Here is a 23,634-nt window from a genome sequence, read left to right as displayed (position 1 = left end):
CACTTTTGAATAATGCACAGTACTCGGGAATCCTCGGGAATATCTGAATTCTCTCAGTCTCCACATAATAACTCCTCTTTCGCTTTCCACTGCTTTTTACTCTAAGTGCCACGCCTATTATTTCCGAGTGCTCCGAACATTTCACAAAAATGCTTTTTATACTATTCTGAATGTAACTGTTACGGGTATTTTTCTTTTTTTTTCGCAATCCAAGCCAAGTCAAGCCAAGTCGTGGGACTTGGCCAAGGATTGCGGCCGTGAAATAGGCCGCTTGGCCACCCAAGCCACAAGTCATATGTTTATGACATTGGTAAGTAATTGTTTTGACTTGTACTTTCATTATACGTTCTAGTTATTTTTTTTGTAAGATTTACACAATGAAACCAGTGATAATTATTTATTTTTTTATTTAAACCGAAATTAAATAAATACACTTTTACAGCAAAATCTCAATAATATTAGAGTTAGATTACCTAGATTTAACTTAAATAATAAATGTGACTATTAACTCGATCGAACACCTTAGTTAAACGTTAACTTTACTATTACAGAATAATAAAAATGACCATAATTATATAGCGTACATATTTGATAATACACGAATCGCATAACTTGTAGGTACAATATTATACATATTGCCATGTAAGAATACTTTGAATACATGAAATGTTATAATTATGATAACCTTAATTCCAAAATATAACTTTTGTTTTTGAAAATGTATGTGCGTCTAATATTAATATGACTATATCATTTTAGTTTTCTGATAAGTATTTAGATAGGTACTCAATAAATAGCGGTAAGTAGCTCAAAATATAGACCGTATATATTATGAAGTATTAGAAGAGTAAGCGAATTTTGGAAAGTGGCTCCTTCTAAAATTACATTTCTGTTGCGTATTTCGAACTTCGTGTGCTTTAAAAAGTATTTTGTATGCATCATCAAAAAAGTGCCACTTCCTACATATTTGCCTCACTCAGATAGAATTTTAGATCAGAATCCGTTACATTATTCCATTTCATGCGTTCCAGACAAGGAGATTCGAATAAAGGATACAAATTGTCTGTAAAGTGTGAAAAAAGTTGTCGACGTACATATACGAATATTTTATAATTTCCAGAAAACCTTACACTCTAAATTACACAGAACATGAAGCCGATCAAACAACAATAGATGATTAACAATGGATATAAGATTATAAGTATATTTTAACACACAACAATGAATAAATAGAATTACCATAGAGTAAATATGACTTAACCTATTTGATATGCAAGACCATGGTTCAGTGGTGCTACACCTTTGGCTAATATATTTAAACTTCGCCCCACCTTCCCGATATGTATTATGCTGGTTCCTTAAGACTTTAATTTTAATAATATCGAATATGTAGAGTGTATATAAAACATATAATAAAACGATAATCACATTAAATGTACTGAAGACAAAGATTTTGAAATCATCGAAATATAATGTAAAATATTTTTAAGAATCAATTTTCTCCCATTTTCAATAGTCACTTGCGTCAGATCTTATAGATAGACAAGAGAAAAATTGAGATAAAAGACACATATATTTTGAAGTCTAGTAATAATGATAATATATTTTAGCACGACATTGATAACATTGAGATATATGAGAATATAATTGTAAATACTAATATATTTCTACTAAACACGACAAATGCGACGGTTTTTGAAACTCCCTTAACTAATCAGGTTACTGACTCTGATTGATTTCTTATTAAATCTAATATTTTATCGTAAATATATCAAACCCGTGCACAACAGTAACTAGAAACGTGTTATTTGTGCATTCTACTATAATTTTGTGCATTCAGTGAAGAATAAACAACATTTATGATTATATATATTAATAATATATTAAACGATGCAAGCTACTCTTAATATATTTCTCTCTAATATTTTAAAATGTGTTAAAACACGTAAAAGAATACAAAATATGGTATTCGATCTCGCGTCTAACGTGTTTAACACATTTTTGTGATACATGTACTTAAGTATGTTTAGATAAATGGTATGTGTTGTATACATTCACACAATATGTTTTTTTTAAATAATTCGAGGTGGGTAAAGATGGGGCAAACAAAATTGGTCGACCTCTGTCTCGCTTACAATCCAACATTCTTTATATCACACCAAGCTTTACCAATCCATAAAATGTGTATAAATATTATATAATATGCTTACATTTAATCAATTCAGACTAAAGGATATGTTTTTGGTTACATTCTTATCACCCAATGAATTTCAATTTTATTTAATTTAATAATAACAAGGGTATATAGCAAGGCATGTACCATCCAAAAGGGATTTGATATTTTGAGTACTTTTAGAAGCAAAAGATGATAAAAGGTAGAAAAGCAGTGCCGGATCAAGCCCTCGAGGGTTTAAATAAATATTTTAGGACCCTTTTGTGTCTCCTAATTTATAGAGCAAAATGGCAAGCATGTTCTTTCATAATTCATAAAGAACATTAAATTACTTAATAACTGTGTTAAACAAAATTGCTAAAAACAAGAATGCTGAAAGAAAACATTCGACATTTTTATTCGCGCTATTTTTTTGTAAGTTTATTTTTTTAGGTAGGTACCTTTTTATGTAGGTTAGGTACTCATATTAAGGTACTCGTGAAAAATATTTTTTATGACAAAAAATAATGTTTTCTTTTTGTTATCTTTTTCAATATTTACTTAAAACACGAGAAACACTGACAGCTCAGTCCATGTAGGCATGTTTTATGCTTTGATAATCCGACACTGAAATAGGGCATCTTTAACCATACGGTTATATGATCCTGAATCATGCAGCAAAGTAAACCAAGGCAAGCAAACGATGTTTACAGTCACATTTATTATTCCACTACCTAATATACAGATAAAACTTCAACAGCAATTTAACTTAAAATAAAGCTACAACAAAATAACCAAATTTCGTATGAAGCTTCCTAAATTTAATAAACATTTACTAGTAATACAGAAAGTAAACGGTAATATCAAAACACAGGGTGTTAGTGTCATCGTAACGAAAACTTCGAGGGATGATTCAGACCATGATTCTGAGTTGATATCAAGTGGAATTTTCCTATGGGACTGAAAATAATATTAAAAAACACTCAAATTTTCATTATTTTTCCGTCAGGAAATTCCACTTGATGTCAACTCAGAATTATGGTCTGAATAATCCCCCTCAGTATTCGTTACAGTGTCACTAAAACCCATATGTTTGTATGGCTACTTGTATGTACTTGTACGGGGTGTATGTGACGTCGTAACGAATACTCAGAGAGACGATTCAGCTCATTATTCTAAGTTAGTATCAAGTGGAAGTTTTCATCGCAAAAGTTTAGAATTGAAATTAATTTAAAAAAGAACAAAAATCATTAATTTTGCGACGGAAAATTCCACTTGATATTTACTCAGAATCATGGTCTGAATCGCCCCCTCAGTATTCGTTACGATGTCACTAACACTCTGTATATCTATTGTAAAACTAAAATATAATTTTTAAACAAATAAAATGTAACAATAAAGCTATAAGGTTTAACATAATAATAGCTTATTCTGACAAAATTACCTAACACTTATCTAACTACACCTAATCTACATCGAATCGAACATTTAGGGGCTCTATTCAATTTCGTGTAACATAGAATAAAAATGTTATTATTTCCGATAAAAATCTCAAACAATAATAAGTTCTCTACACAAGAGTTAGTAATAATGCTGACACGTTTGTGATCGCTAGAAAGTGTTTTATGGATAACATAACTCGAGCCCCACCTCCTTACGCCGTATATAGAAATATTACGTCATAATAATAGTAATAGTCAACATGGTAAATGCGCAAAAGCTTACTAATACGTGTACAATCTTAAAGGCAGGGGTAAACGATAACAAAATATTAGAAGATTCACTTAATTGTAAAGGTTTGTAAAATATAACATATTTGTGCTTAGATTGTGTAAAACAGCTCTAGTGTATTTGTGATGACGTCTGCTGGTTGTCATCGCGATAGATAAATCTATTACAAGCTATGTGGAGCTCGTTAGCATCGAAGTCAAAGCATTTTGAAAATTGTTTTAGTGTAAAAGTTTTTTCTAACTCGCGCTTCACACGTACAAACACGACATCAACGAAGCATTCTCCGATGAGACCAACATTAATATGCCGAACCTTCCCAGCTGTTAGATTACTCTACAGTAAGGCATTTATCCCGTGAAAGGTCTTCTAATTTTTTAAAAATACGTACCACACTAACTTACGATCGACGATCCTTTAAAAACCTTTTTACTTATCACAAGCTACCGCTCCAAAATACTACATTTTTTATTCAGCCCGAATTGATATGTATCGTAGTTTATTGCACAAATTCATCACGTTACGAAGGTTTAAACTAAATTTACGGATAAGTTGGCGAAGGGCGCCGCTTCGAGCTATCCGGCCACAGCTAGCGCGAAGGGAGTCCTTCACTCGGGAAACAACTTAAACAAACTAACATACAAATTACGCTTACATTTACATAGGTTTTGGCGTCAGATTTTCCACATAAGACGCGTTGATTCTAATATAATTAAATTAAACAATAGAAATATAAACACGTAGGTTATAGTTACATCCATAGCGTTGAGTAAATAAGCATGGAATGTGTATTGAAAAAGATCAACTTGCCTTGATTTTCGAATTTACATCCACCTGACGGCTATGACGAGTGCGGCGTGGGTCACAGCAGGGCAGATAGCATGGGCATCTGACGTGCGTCCATAAGCAGGTTTCCTCTTACAGTTCATCTTTTCTAGCGGCATCTTGGCGACGCTGTACTCCCGATGCTCGTTGACCATGGTGCAGACGGTTCGCTTCTTCTGCATCATCTCATCGTCGCGGTCCCGGAGACCAGCTAGCCACGCCTCGTACCACGCCAGCTCACAGTCGCATATTAGTGGATTGTCTAAATGAGAAAAATAACATATTTATCATCAGCCAACACTACTAATATTTTACTTGTATCTTTGTGTGGAGTGTCCGAGTGGCGTATAAAGTAAGCCTAATTAAAGTCGGCTGCACATGACGAATATTGACTAATTATGTAAACAAATAATGAATATTCCATGTATGTTAAAAGCATAGTGTTAGCACTATGTTTTAACAGGTCCCTAATATACTTAGTCCCTTTACAAGCAAACATGAAACATTGGAAACAGATAATAACGGGTTCTTACCGCGTTAAAATCAGGGATCTGAGAATTCCGATATTTCAACACTGTTGCAAGTCGGGAATCTCATATCCCTGATTTTAACGCGGTAAGAACCCGTTATTATGTGTTTTAATTATGACGATATCCACGTAAACCTCAAACAATGTACAAACATAAAACAACAAAAACGCTATCAAAGCACTATTTCGATTGTAACATTTCACTTTAGTGTCATTTTACGATATTTTTACGGCAAAGCTTTAACGTCACTAAACTTATGCTCGTATCGTTTCAGTTTTCAATCTCCTAGTGATATTTATTACAGTACGAACTGCACACATATAAACAAGCAATCTTTATATCAAACGAGAGCAGTTTTCAATTTCTTATCTTTACAAATAGTGCCCTTCTGCCACGTAATAGGATACATTGTTTTAAGTTTACGCGGTTATTATCATAATTAAAGCACATAATAACGGGTTCTTACCGCGTCATCCCGTGATCATGGCACTTGCAACAGTGTCAAAATATCGAGAGTCTCATATCCCCATTTAAACGCGGTAAGAACGCGTTATTATGTGTTTTAATCACGTAATAGGATATTTTAGAACATGACTGCTATCACAAAAAATTAAGTCATCATTTACATTATTTAACATAGATTTTATTTTTTTACAACAATTTTTTAACACACAGTACATGTTTTTAACAGTTTTTTTTATGGTTATATGGAAAATATAAGTAAGAACACTTTTTACCTGTTTTTTTATTTACCATAATTATAAGGTCTTTTAATTTACAAAATGTGCTCATTTTAAGCATGTCAATTTCCATTAACATTCCATACATTATTTCGACATAACACATAGCCTATGAAAATTGGCGCCCAAATAGGGGTCATTATGGGCACATGTAATGTAGAGGGAAAGCTATCTACTCAGCCTGTATCCACCCACTGCTGGGTATAGGCGTCCTCTCTTTCACGCCATCCTTTCCGGTCCTGTGCGAGTCTCATCCATTGCTTTCCGACGCACAACGTCATCCGACCACCGGACTGGTGGTCTGCCTTGATATCGCATACCATCCCTTGGCCACCATTCAGTAACAGCCTTACCTGTTTTTGCCTAAGCCTTTTTTTTAGGGAATCTTACTTACCCATAATGTCGACGACCCGTAACGTATCGAGGATCGGTTCCATGATCTCCTCGGGAATGTGTTGCAGTTTGTTGTTCTGAAGGTTCAGCGTTTCCAGAGAGTTGAGGTTGTCGAAGCCCATCGTCGGCAGTTGATGCACCCTTTTCGGATAAAAATAATCATTAATAATAATTATTACGTTTATTTACTCTAAATACTAGAAAAAAGTGTTTATTTTCGTCATTCTTTATATTACATAATCATCATTAGGAATTTAGTAAGCATTTTCTGCTTTAGATCCAATTACCTTCATATCATTGCTAATTCAAAAATGAGTCTAAAAATTACAACTTTGTGTCTAGAAATACCTTATAATATGTGTGGCTACTGAAAACTTTATACTACAATGAAAGTTCCGTTGTATAAAATTTAATCTATTTCACTTGTCTTGCCCGGGGAAAGCTTAGCCTAATATGCTCTAATCTAACTACGACCATTTTCATAATATTTACGTTGTTGTTGCGAATTAGCTCGACGAAGGCCGTGCGCTCGCTAAACACAAGGTAGGTACTTGGTCTTTAGCATATTCATTAATTTCACTTTACAAAATGGTTCTAACCCTGTAGAGTTTTCAAATAAATTGCACAGTTGCATTGTCATGGAAACAGACAGCAATATTTTAACAGTATTTAGAATTTATTTTGGTATTTCAAAGGACGGTATAATCACGAGCAGACCAATTATTAAAAATGTCATTATTCATGCTAATTTTTAATTAAAAATAACCCGACAGGATCGTTAAACCATTTTATGTACTTAATTCGAATAATCAAATTAGAAAAATTAATGCTAGAGATATCACTAAACAATTTCATCTTAAAAAATTACAAGATTTCGTGTACTCTTACGAAAGAACACGCCAAACATACATCTAGAGGAATCGTTGAATGTTCAGTACAAAGTAATTCGCGTCTAATTAATCAACTTATAACACACAAGGTCTCGAGTGACTTATAAACAAGGGAACTTGTGAAAATTAATCAAAGCTAGACGGTCTCACACTTTACAACAAGATGTATATTTATTAATCAAAAAGCCAAGATAACACACTTATCAAGTTAAAACAAATTTATTAAACTCCGACCTCGGGATGTGAGACCGTACCTCATTGCGAGTTTTGAAATCAGAAGATAAATTAGTGTTTTTATCTCTGCGATCCTAATAGCTTGAGAAGGGCTCGTTAATTTACATTATATCGCTATCATTAGAATGTACGTCACGATTTATTTCTGAAATACAATCTTTTTTTTTCTTCAAAGTACCGTAAAAAGTGAGCTTTTAGGGCCTTAAAACACTATGGTATCGCCACTACAGTCGCGTCACCGACAAAATGTTTGCCGACAATTGCAAATAAAAGGTATTTCACCTGGTTGGGCAATTTTGTTGCCGGCAACAGGAATCCCGAAAAATTTCCGCTGATAGTACTTTGAAGTATACGCGTTACACGCCATATTCTCAAAGTTCACGACCCTGACTATGAAAAAGCACCATAAACTTGCGCACGTTATTTGATCTCTCGCAACAGGGTGGTCGCAATAAACCTCGCAGTCTTTATTTTAACTTTGTACTTGGCTCACCACTTCACAAACAAAAGGATACATAAACTGTGCTGATTTATGACAGTTGCTTTTGCCGCGTAGTTAAGACCCTTGCAAAGTATATGCACCTCATTATTTGTCCAACATTGTGATATTAAACTTTTTGTTTTATTGCTTTACTTTTTATTTTATCTCTGATTTACATTTTAAATAAATAAATCTGATTTGCAATGCAAATGCCGACAACGTGGTTGGTACCGGCTCGGTTGTAACTCCAGCTGAATTTCACCGGTTTACCGCGAACTCTATATATTGTGCTTGTCTACTAATTAGTTACACCACCAGCCTAAGGTTACTTGGGGTCGCTAGTTCTAACCTTTTTAATTCTAAAAATAGACATAGGTCATGTGTCCTTTTCTAACATATAATTGGTCATCTCACCAATGGTTAATTATTTCTGTCCTAGAAATTCGTATCAAAGGTGTCTCCGAGTTACCTTATGATTAATTGTGGTTTTCTCCGAATAAAGGGTTACGGGCGGGAGGTTATTAATGTATTTGAGTATTTATTCAACCAAACTTATGCGATGCAGCGATGTAATGAGGATGACAGTTGGAGGAAACATGCATCGAGCTGTCCATCTAACTGCGAAACGCTTGGAATGGAAAGAAATCATTCGAGGCCGCGATTCTTAGTAATGAAAAAGAAGACCACAACTCACATATTCTTCTGCAGGTTGAGAAAAGTGATGGAGTCTCCGTAGCCAGTAAAGGCGTCCTCGCTGATGTAGGTAATGTTGTTGGAGCGCAGGTCGAGGTGACGCAAACGGTGCAACGGCCGAAGAGCCTCAGAGGGAATCTCGTGAAGACGGTTGTCTCCAAGACGCAGGTATTGCAGGTTTTCTGGTGAACAATGAAGTTTGCTCATAAATAGGTTCGTGAAAACGTTTCTTTGAAAGTGTTATTATTCATGATTATTAGTTTAATGTTAACAGGGAAAACAAATTCTTCATTCAAGTCTTCGTTTTAGGCTGCGAATAAAATTAGGTACGAAAATTACCGGTGATTTGAAATATAAAACCAGGACAGTTGCTTCTTCAATCTATAAGAACATTAAAGATTACATCCTATAAATTCGTAACAAAAGGCCAAAGGAATCTTTAAGAACATTAAAGATTAAAGAAGCAACTGAACTGGCGCCCTGGTATAAACTTGTTAAGCCTGATTGTTCAAATAGATAACTCCACACAATACCTTAGTACGGCTAGTGACGATATTCTGATTCTGATTGCCAGACTATTTCGAATATAATAAATCTGTGACTCTGTCATTACAAGACGTCGGTTTTCAATACATTTCTGCCAATATTTCAAACAAATGCAAAAGATGCTCACCTTCCAATCCAGCAAAGGCCTTCTCATCGATCCTTTGGATCTGATTGCCTTCCAGTTCCAATGAGTTCAGGAATGTCAGATGTGAGAACACTTGCGATGGCACTTCCCTCAGTTGGTTGTGGGCTAGACCTAGAGAGTCTAGGTTTCGTAGACCTGTGGAAACAAACGTAAACATAAGCTTGCAATTATACAGGTAAAAAAATATAATGTTCAATGAAATGCAACTACTTCAACTCTGACGTTCATGTTTTTGCATATATATGGCTTATATATAACCAATCTTTTTAGGAAATATTCTCACACACATCACAAACCTTTTAACAAAAGATACAAATATATTTTGGTGCAAATAATACCCTGTCTCTTATACTCCCTGTATCATAGGAGTCAGCGTTCGAACGTAAAGTAGTTTTTAAAACACATTTATAAATAAAAATACATCCAGCGCCTGATGAACTAAGTACCCACAATTCACCGAGCTTTCTGTTAAACTAACGTGCTACACCATCAACTTAAATTTCTTGTATTTTAGAGAATATAAAGGGATCATTATTACCCCATACCCAAAGAGGGTATCTACCCAATCGCACTTTTCGAGTATTTGGACGGCATTTACAAAAATTATCAGCATCAGCATCTTATTTAAACGATAAGGCATGTACCCATTCCTATATTTCTTTGTTTTGTATTTTGTTTTTCCTGTTTATGCAATAAAGTATTTGTTATGTTATGTTTTTTTTTCAACAGGCACCTTAATGAAAGCAAAACTGTAATTATGTGATGATAATGCCAGTGTTTGTAACTTTCTTTTTTATAAAAAAATAAATTTATAAAAAATATGAGGCTGTTATAAGAAAAATTAAGGTAAAAAAATCTTTAAAAACAAGCTTTTATTTAAATGCGCTAAAAAGAAAAAAATAAACTTTTACACTATAACTTTACTGTCAACTTATAACATTTCAAATTCAACATATTTGACACAATTTATATGTTTTAAAAGCTTGTCGCGAGATTTAAGTACCTACTCGTAATTTTAAAAGCAAGTTTTAAAATACCTGCCTATTAAAAATTTTAAACTAAGAAAGTAAATACGAGTACTTAAATCTCGCGACAAGCTTTTAAAACATATAAATTGTGTCAAATATGTTGAATTTGAAATGTTATAAGTTGACAGTAAAGTTATAGTGTAAAAGTTTATTTTTTTCTTTTTAGCGCATTTAAATAAAAGCTTGTTTTTAAAGATTTTTTTACCTTAATTTATTTTATATTTTTTAGTTTTCACCTTGTAAGTTCCTAAGTCTGTTCATCTCATTCAACGCATCATTATTGCAAGGTCGTTATGGTAAGTGATCACCGCCGCCCATGGACTACAGAGACAACAGGAGAGTTACTGAGCCGTTGCCCGCCTTTGAGTTAGACATGTTGTCTACCAAGGTTGAAGGAAGGGAAGGAAGGAAGGGAAAAGTGGGATAGGAAAGGAGTTGGGCTTCCGGATCTCTCACTCACCGATCGAAACACATTGCTGCTTAACGTCGATATTCTGTGAGAGGGTGGTACTTCCCCGGTCGAGCTAGCCCATTTGATAACACAGCACAACAAGATTTTTTCACAAGCAAGTGATATATGGTTTCCCGTAGATTTTTTAACGCTGAAATTCTGGCCGGATTCGGTTTCAGCGTTGAAAAATCTACGGGAAACCATGTACCACTTGCTAGTGAAAAAAAAAATCCATTTTTTGTTACACTGTGTAATAGCTCCACCACTCCAAAAGCCAGCAAGCAAAATTATCCGCCATTTTCGGTGTTCCGCCATATTGGATTAAGAGTGACGTCACATTATTTCTAGTTATTCTTGGCTAGTCTTTTTATTAGATATCCATATTGTAGGAGCGCATTAAAAATAATTGGTCCGCCATCTAGGGTACGTCGCCATGTTGGATTTAGAATGACATTATACAGTTAATCATGCATTGTCATCCAAACTAAACGTGTATACAAAATTTCAGCTCAATGAGTTGAGGGCAAATGCTCAAAATTGAGTTGTAAGATTTCACCCGAACATATAAACATATCTACATACAATGCAATTTAAATAAAAGCTTGTAAGTATCAAACGAGCCCATACTCGAAGGGGTTGTGTTGTTTAAATACTGAGTTCGTTTGGCTGTCTTCCGGCTCCATCATCAGACCCTGGTTACCATCTAGATCCAAAGTACTCATCTAGGCGAATCAAACGAGCCCAAACTCGATGGGGTTGTGTCGTTTAAGTACTGAGTTCGTTTGGCTATCTTCCGGCTCCACCATCGAACCCTGGTTACCATCTAGCTCCAAAGTACTCATCTAGGCGAATCAAACGAGCCCAAACTCGATGGGGTTGTGTCGTTTAAGTACTGAGTTCCTTTGGCTGTCTTCCGGCTCCATCATCAGACCTTGGTTACTATCTAGCACCAAAGTACTCATCTAGGCGAATGAAATGAGCCCAAACTCGATGTGGTTATGTTATTTAATTACTGAGTTGCTATGGCTATCTTCCGACTTCATCATCAGATCAGCTCCATGTCATAATAATATTGCATTGTCATCGGATATACACGTGCATGCAAAATTTCAGCTCAATCGGTTGAGGGCAAGTGCCTTAAAATTGAGTTATAAAATTCCACCCGAACACACAAACATACATACATACATTGCAAGTTAAATAAAAGCTTGTAAAAAGTATAAGGTCAAGGCTATCTTGAACAGAACAAGCTAACTCAAAATTGCTCGTTAAAAAACTTCCTTCTTTAGAATTAAGTTAAATCTTTACAAGACATATTCTCTCTTCGCGCTAAAAATGCGCAACATAAAAATGTCCCGCTAAAAATGACTCAATTTTCTTCCCACGACAGTTCCTACCTTCCGTAAGTACCATAACAAATACGAACGATGTATTAAAATGAGACTACTATTTCTTACCTGCGAAATCTCCTTCCGTAATAGTAGTAATACGGTTTTCCTGCATTTCGAGTTTCTTGAGATTTTCAAGCAAAGCGAGGGCTTTTTGTGGTACAGCTGTCAGTTCGTTCCCGCCAAGATTAAGACGCTTCAGTTTCCTAAAAACATTATCATATTATAATTTGATCATTACATATTACACACAAAAGCCGTTAGATTTTATTTTAGTTACATAATAAGAAGTGGCAAAGTTTCCACCAAAGACATAATAATATCTCGTCACTAATGGTGGAGTAGAATAAAATATCCCACCGTCCATTAAAACTCCTGTAAAACTCTCCCAACGAATAAAGAACGAAAAATTTTACTGCTCAATCAAATTTGAATGACAAATGCTACAAGTTATATCCTCCGTTCACTTTGTGGATTTGTTTGCAAGAGATATCGAGAACTTTATTATAGATTCAATCGGGGATTTTTTTACAATGACACTAACTTTACCTTCTCGTCTTTCCGGAAACTACTGGTTCGCTCTCAAAGAAACGAACTACGCCGCGGGGATGGTTTTAAGTTCTTCCTCAAACTAAATCGTAAAGGGAAATTGTACAAAAGGTAGTTTAATTTATGAAGTCTTCCACACTGTATGTATTAGGTTTCTTGGAATAGTCGCACGAGGAAATAAATGTTTTATCATAAGAATCACCGTTAAGAGCAGTCAGTAAAACAGCTGCTTTCAAAGAATTAGCATCGTGTTTCTCGCGTCTGCCTTCGCTCCCTGACTCAGCAAAGTCTGGCTAAGATTAGCAAGGCAAATGCCTACCGGTAATTTTCAAGAACACGCAGTATATAATTTGTTCCTTCAACTTCCCTTTTTCCGGTACGACGAATAATTTCTTACATTGCACACTTTGAAAAGTCGCAGCTGTTCATTTGCCTTTTGCCGCCAACAATAAGTCGTTTGTGGAATTTATGCTTGTGTTATTGTTACACAAAAGAATCCCTCAACCGTGGAATTGTTGTTTTCCAGTTTTCTTTCCAAATGTTCTTATCGGATGTGGTAAAAGGTTACCACTTTATTTTATTTCACTTTGTATATTAAAATGGTTTCATGCATAATATAAAATGTTAAGTTATTATTACGCAGATAAATAACATGAATTCGATACACGATTTTAAGCCTGTAGGGGACAATTCTGCTTGTCATATGATATGCGTTATCACATCATCAGGTTAATCACAAATTACTGCTATTGAAGTAGCCTTTAGTGCAATATCAGATTAAATTTGACAAGCTCGTGATCGAGAATTAATTGAACATATTTATTAAATGTCATAGATTTAGTAGCAGTTATAAAAGCTAATTCGCGTAATTAGTACTACTCTAAAATGACGTACTTGGCATTCAACAAGATTAAACATTCTAAAATTTTATAAATTAATTTGAGAACAAAGGTTTCTATAAGAATGAGCCTGCATAAAAAATAAGCTCGCATAATTAATGCAGAGATGGCCAAATCTTATCTCAAAAATGAACTTTAAGTATTTATGGCAGTTGCAGGTACCACCCACTGCATAGAGTAAGTCCTAGCTAAACCTTGTCGTAGTTTTATAAGAGTTCACTCATCTTCGCTGTACAGTACCGCACCGGGCTTATACTAAAATCGTGTATGATTTCTTAGGCAATATTGTTCAGAATTATTAGACATTGATACTTGAAATTACTGCGGTTAAGTAATATAAAATAGTAGTGCCATCCTGCTTTTTCTTCTCGGCAGTAACACGCATCAAAATTGTAGCTATTCAATTAAAAAAGATCTGTAGCATAAATCTAAAAAAGGAATCCTGATTTTCATGTAAGTTGTTACATGAAATTGTTTTATAAAAATCTTTCTTTGTAACCTTTTTTCTACATCCAAGAAGAGTGCAACCCTAAAGCAAAGCAGGCTTTACTTACTTTTCCAGCCCCTTGAAAGCTTCCCCGTCGACCACAGATATCCTGTTCTCGTACAAAGTGAGGATTTCCAGTGTGTCTAAGCCTATAAAGGCTCTGTTGTGCACCGCTGTCACCTGCGGAGAAATATTGTTGTAGTAATGTTACTGTACTTTAAAAACCGAATTGCTTTTAGAATTGCGAGGTTTTCTACTGCTACTATGATATTGTCGCTTTTTATAAGATGTATTTTTGAAAATTTGCATTCTGATGTAACTTTTTTCAACGAAATCTCAATTTCAACGGGTAAAAAATTTTGACCTCATTTTTTTGCCTGAATTGAAACTAAAACGTCTGTTCCGAGATTTTGTTAAGACAAATCAGGTCAGAATGTCATCATCTCCCTAGCATTATCCCGTTTTTCACATGGTCCGCTTACCTAACCTAAAGATTTGACAGGTCCTGTTTTTTTCAGCAGCGACTGCCCTTCCAACCAGCGAAGGAACAATTAACCCAATACAGGTCAGATCACATACCTCAAAAAATGCATTTCTCGAGATTGTGACTTTCCTCACGATTTTTTCTTTCATCGCTGAGCACGTGATAATTTATGATCCAAACATGAATTTGGAAACAAATTCGACAATCATTGGTTTAGGCCTGTGCTGGATTCGAACCTGCGACCTCAAAGTGAGAGGCAAGCGTTCTACCAACTGGGCTAAAAAGTGTTTACGAGGTTTTCACTATAAGACGATGATATGGGGTTTTTAAAAAAAAGGAGTGAAAAGAGTTTTTCAAGGTCTCAAATGTCCATAGGTGGCGGCGTTTGCCGTCCAAGTTAAACAAAAAAAAACAAATGGACTTTCAAATTTTACAAGCCATCGGCATGTATTTGTCGGTAGTAATTTTTTTTTTGTTCCATGTGAATAGTAACGCCTAGTGTACCGAATAAAACCAACATGGTCTTATTTATTCTTGTTCCAAGCTATTCACACACGTTCTAGATAAATCCAGTTATTTTTCAATACTACGCTGAACTGGCAGCTAACAAAAAAATATAATATATTATGTATTTCCTCAGAGAGTTAGTAACAAGGAACTTCTATGTTAGTAAAATTAATAACTTATTTGTGCATTTTTGGTAAGATGGGGTGGAGTAATAACAACATAATACACGTTTAGCGCGTAAACGGGATGGGCTGCAATCCTACCGTTCGTCATACATGTCTTAGGACTTCGTGCCCATAAGCTGAAAGTTAAGTTCTGATCAAGAAACGTCTGTCCACCCAATAACGGCCTGCGCAGCCGAATGGTAAAACAAAGGGATTCATATAAGTAGATACAGCCAGCGCACGCGGCGGTCAAAATGACCGAGGCCAATGCTCGCTGTTTACGCGCTTTTATTGTCCCACGGTCATTTTTATAGCTAGGTATATTAAAATTTGTAAGTACACGAGTTGTATGGCACAATATGACTAAATATGATGCGCGCTTAAAGCATTATTTCCATCTATATACCTACCACATTTATGACAATAAATTTTCATTTCATTTTAAAAGATCGCCCCGCGTTTTTGTCTGCGTACGCCCTAAGGGCGCTGGCGTATATGCGTATGCGTATATTACATAATAATCACATGTCTAAAGAATTTGAATCACCGTAAAATATTATATTTACAAAAGCTCTGAATTTATCGTTGCATCAACATTTACCTATTGTATTTACTTCAGGAAATTTTGTAAATAGGTTTAATATTACAACACTAAAAGCCTTTGAAGCCTAATACAACAGCGGCTTTGATGTTATTTAAATATTAATAGCATTACCCTTTGAAATGAAACCAATACAAATTCAGAAACCGTAAATTCTTTCCACGCGTATACTTCTTAATGTAAGATAATTAAGAATAAGAACTTACAATTATATAATATTAAAAGTCATCATCTCCCTAGTATTATCCCGTTCTTCACAGGGTCCGCTTACCTAACCTGAAGATTCGACAGGTCCGGTTTATTATAGGCTATATCTGTTATCAGGAAGTGGCGAAGCAAAAAAAAAATAAGAATTTTTATTCTCTATTTCTAAACACTTACCTTATTATGGTTCATGTTGAGTATCAGCAGATGGTTAAGATGCGTAAAGGAAGAAGTCGGGATGGTCGCCAGACTGTTCTGTGACACATCCAGCTGCGTCAGTTTGTTACCTGCACCACAAAAATATTCATAAAGTCTTCAAACATGGCACCATGACATTACATGCTGATCACCTGATTGTCCGAAAGTAAAATGATCCGTAGTTCGGGCACGTTAAGCCGTTGGTCCCGGTTACTACTTACTGATGTAGGTCGTTACTTGAGCCATGTCAGGGGCCTTTGGTGGCTCAGTAATAACCCTGGCACCAGGGTTGATGAGGTTGGTAATCTCCCTCACAGCCCACACGATAAGAAGTTCACCTGTATCCCCGAAGAGGTAGGCGGAGGTGTATTTAGTATATAAAACCCCCACACCCATACTACACTACACCCGCATATATATACTCCCACACCCACACTACACTACACCCGCATATATACTCCCACACCCACACTACACTACACCCGCATATATACTCCCACACCCACACTACACTACACCCGCATATATACTCCCACACCCACACTACACTACACCCGCATATATACTCCCACACCCACACTACACTACACCCGCATATATACTCCCACACCCACTCCTCGCCAGCTACGTTTAAATCCAATATATTAGGGGGCGAGCTTATTCCCATGAACCGGGCGCAAATCCTGGAAACCATGAAATCTCCAGCGTACCTTACATTTTGATAACTGGTTAATCAATTGTTCTGGTTACTCATCACAACAATCTTACATGCCCGAAAACAAATGTAAAGACCAAGTCAACAAAAATGTTGAAATGCAAAGCAGTGCCCACTTCAATGTAATTGAGAAATGCTTAAGTTAAATAAAAAAAAAAACTCTAATCAGCGTAATTATGTCATACACGAAAAAATGCCATGTGGAAAATAAGGTAGCTGTTAAATAAAAAAAACTCACTTCATTAAAATATACTTCAATGAATTATGATGAAAATTATCCTTTACTTTTAATAAATATTTCAGTATTTTATCAAGGTTGTATCCACATACTTTAAAAATACATATTTCAAAATATCTTCACGACTCTTCAGATTTTATTTTATTTAGATAAAGTGAGAGAACATTCTCTCACTACTTGGCTGGACAAATAGACCCACTAAAACTATTCAACAACAAGTAAGTAGACGCCGTTTTCTGTACTCTTATCTGATTATTATAAAGTAATCGGCTTAACTTGATCGTAGTTTGTCTTATAAATATCAAGAACCACTTTAATAAAGCCCTGAAAGCTCTTATAAAGACGAAGACCTTTGTTATTCGATAAAAGATTATGTTACTAATCCACTAATAGCTAAGGTATTCATATTTTATTCAAAAATAGGGCTACCTAAAGTTATTCACGTACAAAAATAACTATGAATTGAAAGCAGCCACATCATTGGAAGTTGGTCTGCCTATTTCCAGTGTCCATTTATATTTTGTTATGACCGACGTTTGACCGATTGTTGTTGGTCAATAAAATCGAATGAAATCGGTTCTATACACACCAATTAATTCAGAACTCAATTATTTGGAAATACACGACGGTATTCGGACTTTATATTCTAAGATCCTCGAATTAGGACTACGACCTTTAGGGTACTACATTGAAGTGAAATTCGATATTGACTCGGGTATAAGAGTATTTTATCCATAATAAGTTAGGAACTCAAGTTTATTCGAAATTGAAAGAAAACTTGATGGAGATATTTCAATATTGAAGACGGGTACATTATCAGCGCACGATCTACGCTTAAGTTAAGCCTTCTTAGTCTAACGAATATGTATTCGATGCACTAGCTCATAATATAAAGAGATTAGTTCCAGACACTTTGCATTATGCAGATCTTAGAACACAAGGTCGTATGTTCTTTTATTTATGATCTAGATGCAGGATATCCTTATTGGTGGAGGTTGTGTGAAGAATAATTCAGTATTGTACTCATTTATTAAAGAAAGATGGCATCTGAGAAACTTTAATGCGTATATCATCAGATTGATACACTCATTTTTTTTACAAAGCTCTAAATTGTTACATAATAATCATATTAGCCAAGTCGCACTGTCAGTCAAAATTACCCAGGACTGATTTGAGCTTGAGCTTTAGGTTATTTAAATCACTCCCATAGCAGAAAAATAATCATCATACTAACTGACAAAAGCCAGAAAATTGATGAATAATGAACTCCAATACCAAGTCACTAACGACTATGAAGGAAATGTACGTAGAGCTAGAGTCTTAGAACAAATTCTCCTTATACAGCCATGAGCAATATAATGTACCCACTTTAGAACTCTGTCGCACTAACATATTTGACATTTAGTGGGACTTGTAGTTCAATTTGTCAAAAAAGTTAATGTGACATGGTACCAAAGTGTATACATATTAATGCTCGTGACCGTACATAACATAATTCACAACCCACCTATGGAGCTGAGTGATGAGTCCTCGATGACTGCCAAGCTGCTGTTGTGGACGGTGAGGTGGCGGATGTCCAGCCCGAGGAATATGTAAGAAGGCAGCTTCGCCAGGTTGTTGTGCCGCAACTTCAGGTAGAAGATTATCATCGGCTTCGACCGCAGAGTGTTCATGGCCTGAATCAAAAATAAATAAAGGAACATTATTAGGGAGACATTGGTCCCGATTCCTGCAGACACCTCCTAATTTTATTTTAAATTATACCCCTCATTTTCTTATCTGCCGAAAAGGAAAGGGACGGGTGATTGTCAACAAGTTAATTTTAAAACAAATGAATAACCCGAGCGAATAAAATAGGCATCTCGCTGGTATGTAATCCGCTTGACCTGCTGTCTACATGACTCTGTCGGGTTATTGGCTGATGTAAAATTTTTAGACGGTTGTTTTAGATTTTTGCTTAAAATAGACGTGTGTTCTATAAATTTTATGCTTGTCAATTATCCGTCCCTTTCTTTTTCGGGAGATAAGAAAATGACAGGTATAACTTTAAATAAAATTAGCTGGCGTCTGCAGAAATTAGCACCATTGCGACGATTATGATATCGTAACAAATGAGATTAAAATTTAAAAAAAGAAAATCTCATATTGTTATGATATTAAATTATAAAGACGATTCTCACACGACGGATTTTGTAGCGTTGACCCGCGCGGCGAGGCGGTGTTCGTGTAAGGTTAGGGTTAGACATCAGCGGAGGTACGTACAAATCAATGCGACCTTGCCGACCGCTTCACCGCCGACCGCATCGCGTCGTGTGAAAATCGCCTAAATTATAATATATGTGCAATTTTCTTCCTTCCAGCCAAAATGAAAAGCAAGCCCCAATTTAATATGTATAACGCTTACAACCTTATGGGTCGGGATTTCAGAGTACATACCTAACTTTCCAATCAATTGAGCGAGGACTTCCCACTTTAATTATTAGCCAGCTAGCGATCAGATTAAATAGATTTTCCATTTAGAAGCCGGGCGAAGATTTGAGATACCACAGTCGTGTCATGTGAATTATGAGGTCACTAATCGACCTCAACAACCCAGGTGTCAGAGTGGCCCTAGACATTGACTTTGTGTTGATCTAACTAAATAATGAATCGGATATTTGCCTATGTCCCCACTGAATTCAACCCAGACCTTGTGATCGTGAAGCAAACGAAGAACTGAGTATTGGTCAGATAGAAATCTTGTCCACAGTAAAGTATTAAATAACATAACATCGACTATATTGCCAATTGGGGTAGTCAAGAGATACACACACTTTTTCAGCGGATAAGAAAATGACAGGCATAACATAAAATAAAATTGGGATGTGTCTGCAGGAATCGAGGTCATTACATATTTTTTTTTAAATATATAAATGTAACCACATATTTTAAGATGGCTATTTAGCCTCTCGAGTATGAGTTTTTTAAACAGATGTTCCATTGAGAAGGAGGACAAAGTTGTGAGATAGCACAAGACATATTCAGTGGTCGTCTCTAAATCTGGAGTGTATCTGGCCAGACACAGAACACGTACACAAGATTTATAGCCTAAAGAAGTGGAGGTGTATCAGGAAAGAAATAAATGACTGTCTTTATTCACAGCTTTTAGGGCACAATGCCGGGACTGCTTTCACGTAACGAATTGAGTACCTACGTAATGAATTTGTAGCTTACCTGTATTACCTGTTTTTTGTAAATTAAAAGCGTTGTTGACTGTTGATTGTCAATGACTGTACCTGGTAGATTTGTTTCTTTTTTTAATTTTGATATTTTTTTTGTTAATGCATTTTTTGTCATTGATCTCACAACCCACACGAGAGAAGAAGTAGAATTTATTTTGCTTGGATGATATTGTAGCGTCATCTACATTGTCCAATTTCAACTTATTAATCAATATTTATATCAAATCAAACCATTACTATAGTTCAAAGAAAAGTTGCTTCAATTGTTAAAATTTTTACTTCAAATATTGGTAGATATTCCGAAAAAATTGCCCTCTCTAATAGGAGCACCTTTTATTCTTTTATTATCAGGATTCAAATAACCTTTGTAAAGGTCATGTAGTCTGTTCAATACAATTTAAAAGGTCTTTATCGTAAGCAGTTATCATTTCGTTCATAAACGTTTCCTAAAGTATTTTCATTTTTTCAAGTCTCCAATAATTTAAGTATTTTTCCCCACTGGGTATTGTTAGTTTGCGTTTGATAACAATCTCGCCTGATGTTAAGAGACGATAATAACCAAAGACGGAGTACGTATCAAAATACGCCACGAATTCCCGGGGTCATACAAAGTATACATTAAACTAAACCCACAGGTTTAATGCTAAACTCATTCAGAAAAATATATTTTATATTAAGTACGTACTTATAACTAAATTTAAAATGTAATCAGAAAAATTTATCCGCCGTAATTATCATAAACTTGTTGAAGATCAATTTAACATTTTTGAATCTACGTCATTTCACACGGTATTATGGCTGAGGAGAAGAAATGACAAGAAACTGCAGTTTCAGTTGCAGTTTTTACAGCTACACATCTTTTAAATCAATGTAAGTATACATTACAAGTTATTTTATCATTATAGGAACACATTTAATACCAGGCATTTTTACCATTTAGGTAAACATTAATCTTATAAGTAATAAGCTTTTACATAAAGTAAGCTTCACATGAGCTTTAATTAATTTTCTGACAAATTCAAAATACTGTCTGGTATTTTATTGTAAAAACTTATAAATAATCCCAAAAAAGGTGAATTTAATTTATTTTGTCCAGAATTTTTGATAGCAATTTTATTTTAGTTTCTTGTATTGTAAGTTTGTCTTAATGTAATTTTCATCTCTAGAAAGATTCTCGGCAATCGGTTTCCTCAACTCTGAAATTGTTGCTTGTTTGGTAACGATTTTGATAACCCAAGAAGTTGCACAACACATCGTAAACGGTACTATTGACAGTTTATCGAACACATTGAAGACCGAAGCTTATAGCTTGCTAGCCACGTCATTCAACCATTTGTGGAATTGGATATGGAACATGAAGGTACAAGAAAATCCATTTCTAAGCAATTACCGCACGTCTGTATTTCTTCCAGCTGGAGACTCGAAACAAGACCAATAGGTTCTTGTGATTCCTTAAGACACTAGCGACGTATAGCAACGCAACGGTACACAATGACAAATGTTGGTTCAGCACTTACTGTAACCCCCAACGCAAAGCAGAGATAGGTGTTCTAAGTTTCATCTAATTGCAGTTGTTTTTGTCTGTGTATCAGTCTGCGCCATCTTAGCTCCAGAATAGATAGACGGATTAGAAGGATAGAGACGTTTTGAATGCAGTTTATTTGGTTTGATAGGTTTTTAGACATAGTTAAAAGATCCAGAGTCTGATGATGACCAGGTGGTGGATGCGCCAATAAATAAATATTCTGGCAAACATAAGTACAATTATTTTTGTGTCGGAGTCATCTTTATTTTTTTAAGCATAGACCAAGAGTACTTAGATAAACGCACCTTCTGGATGGAGCCGACATAAGTCACAACTTAGGCCACGAGGAAGTTGTTTTTAGATATTCACTTGCGCGGGCGTCGCGCGTATATCTTGAAATCACCATATGGTTAAATTAGCCGTGTAAACGCGCTGATCGTCTTGGAAAAGTACCGGTCCGGAATCTACCTCTTGTTTAGTGGTCAAGGTTTATAATTAGTGATACTAATGAAATAGACACAATAAGAAGTCGTTTTTAGATATTCACTTCCGCAGGCGACGCGCGTGGTCGTGAACTTTCTTGTTCTTTTTTTTTGACGTGACTTATTGTAGATTTGCCGCAGATGGCATTAACTACTTGGCCGGACAAATGGGGAGCGCTGAAGGCTCTCACCCGGTACAACGTTTAAGACAACAGGCCTGAGGGTGCCCAGTTGGGCGCGAACCTCGGCTCAGGGCGTCGTCTGAGAGAAAAAATATTTGAAAGAATTAATCGACCCTAGCGGGTCGATAGCGATAAGCGCTGAATGAGGGAAATCGTCGAACACGCCGGCGGGGTCGGTATCGGGGTCCTGCACTTTCTTGTACATCGCCATAATATATGGTTGAATCAGTCCTGTAAACATGCTGTTCGTCTTGGAAAAGTACCGATCAAGAATCTACCTTTTGTTTAGTGGTCAAGGTTTATAACTAATGACAGTAATGTAATAAACTTAATTACCTTCTGTATGTGTTGTTGCTCGGTGAACTCGCAGAGGATGTCGAGGCCGTTCTTCTTGACGGTACAGCTGCAGGGTGTCATGGTGTTGGGCGGCGGGCACTGCTGCGCTCCCTGCGGGTGCGCCGGCCGTGCACACAGCACCACGCAGCAAACCAGCAGCCAACGCGGCACCATTGTGGATCACCTGCAATGTGAGTAGTGTTATTGTGGTCGTGGGTGTTGTATAATGGCTGGTATCTTCTCTTATCGTGTGGGTTGTGAGGTGAAAAACCAGCCTCAACAATACTGGTATCAAGGTTATTATGATTAAGCTGCCAAAGACCTCACATGGCTCATGTAACGATTACTCACTAACATCAGTAAATAGTAACCAGGACGGATTAACGTGCCTTCCGAAGCACGGATCATTTCACTTTCGGACCATCAGGTGATCAGCCTGTAATATCCTAACCAAACTAGAGATCACAAAGTGATTTTTGTGATATATCCCCACCGGGATTCGAACCCGGGGCCTTCGGATCGTGAGTCCAACGCTCGACCACTGGACCACAGAGGCCGTTGACCGCTGGCCAATGGCTGGTTAGAACTATTGAAAGTTGTTGGAGAAGTTCGTTTACC

General features: G+C 35.9%; 1 protein-coding gene across 2 annotated transcripts in view; it reads right to left on the bottom strand.

Moving 5' to 3' along the window:
• Window positions 1-390: 390 nt before the first annotated feature.
• The window catches only part of LOC126367792 (leucine-rich repeat-containing protein let-4), a 181,228-nt gene continuing 157,984 nt past the window's right edge, over window positions 391-23,634 (bottom strand). For both annotated transcript variants that reach the window (XM_050011537.1, XM_050011536.1), the window contains 9 exons: window positions 23,017-23,200; window positions 18,778-18,946; window positions 16,297-16,406; window positions 14,227-14,339; window positions 12,294-12,430; window positions 9,340-9,492; window positions 8,668-8,848; window positions 6,370-6,509; window positions 391-4,967 (listed from right to left, as the gene is read on the bottom strand). In XM_050011537.1, coding sequence (XP_049867494.1) covers window positions 4,705-4,967; window positions 6,370-6,509; window positions 8,668-8,848; window positions 9,340-9,492; window positions 12,294-12,430; window positions 14,227-14,339; window positions 16,297-16,406; window positions 18,778-18,946; window positions 23,017-23,190 — 1,440 coding nt within the window. In that variant the 5' untranslated portion in view covers window positions 23,191-23,200 and the 3' untranslated portion in view covers window positions 391-4,704. The remainder of the gene's footprint in view (window positions 4,968-6,369; window positions 6,510-8,667; window positions 8,849-9,339; window positions 9,493-12,293; window positions 12,431-14,226; window positions 14,340-16,296; window positions 16,407-18,777; window positions 18,947-23,016; window positions 23,201-23,634) is intronic.

The sequence above is a fragment of the Pectinophora gossypiella genome, chromosome 6, assembly GCF_024362695.1.
Source record: "Pectinophora gossypiella chromosome 6, ilPecGoss1.1, whole genome shotgun sequence".
NCBI lineage: Eukaryota > Metazoa > Arthropoda > Insecta > Lepidoptera > Gelechiidae > Pectinophora > Pectinophora gossypiella.
This window is presented reverse-complemented; position numbering and strand designations above follow the sequence as displayed.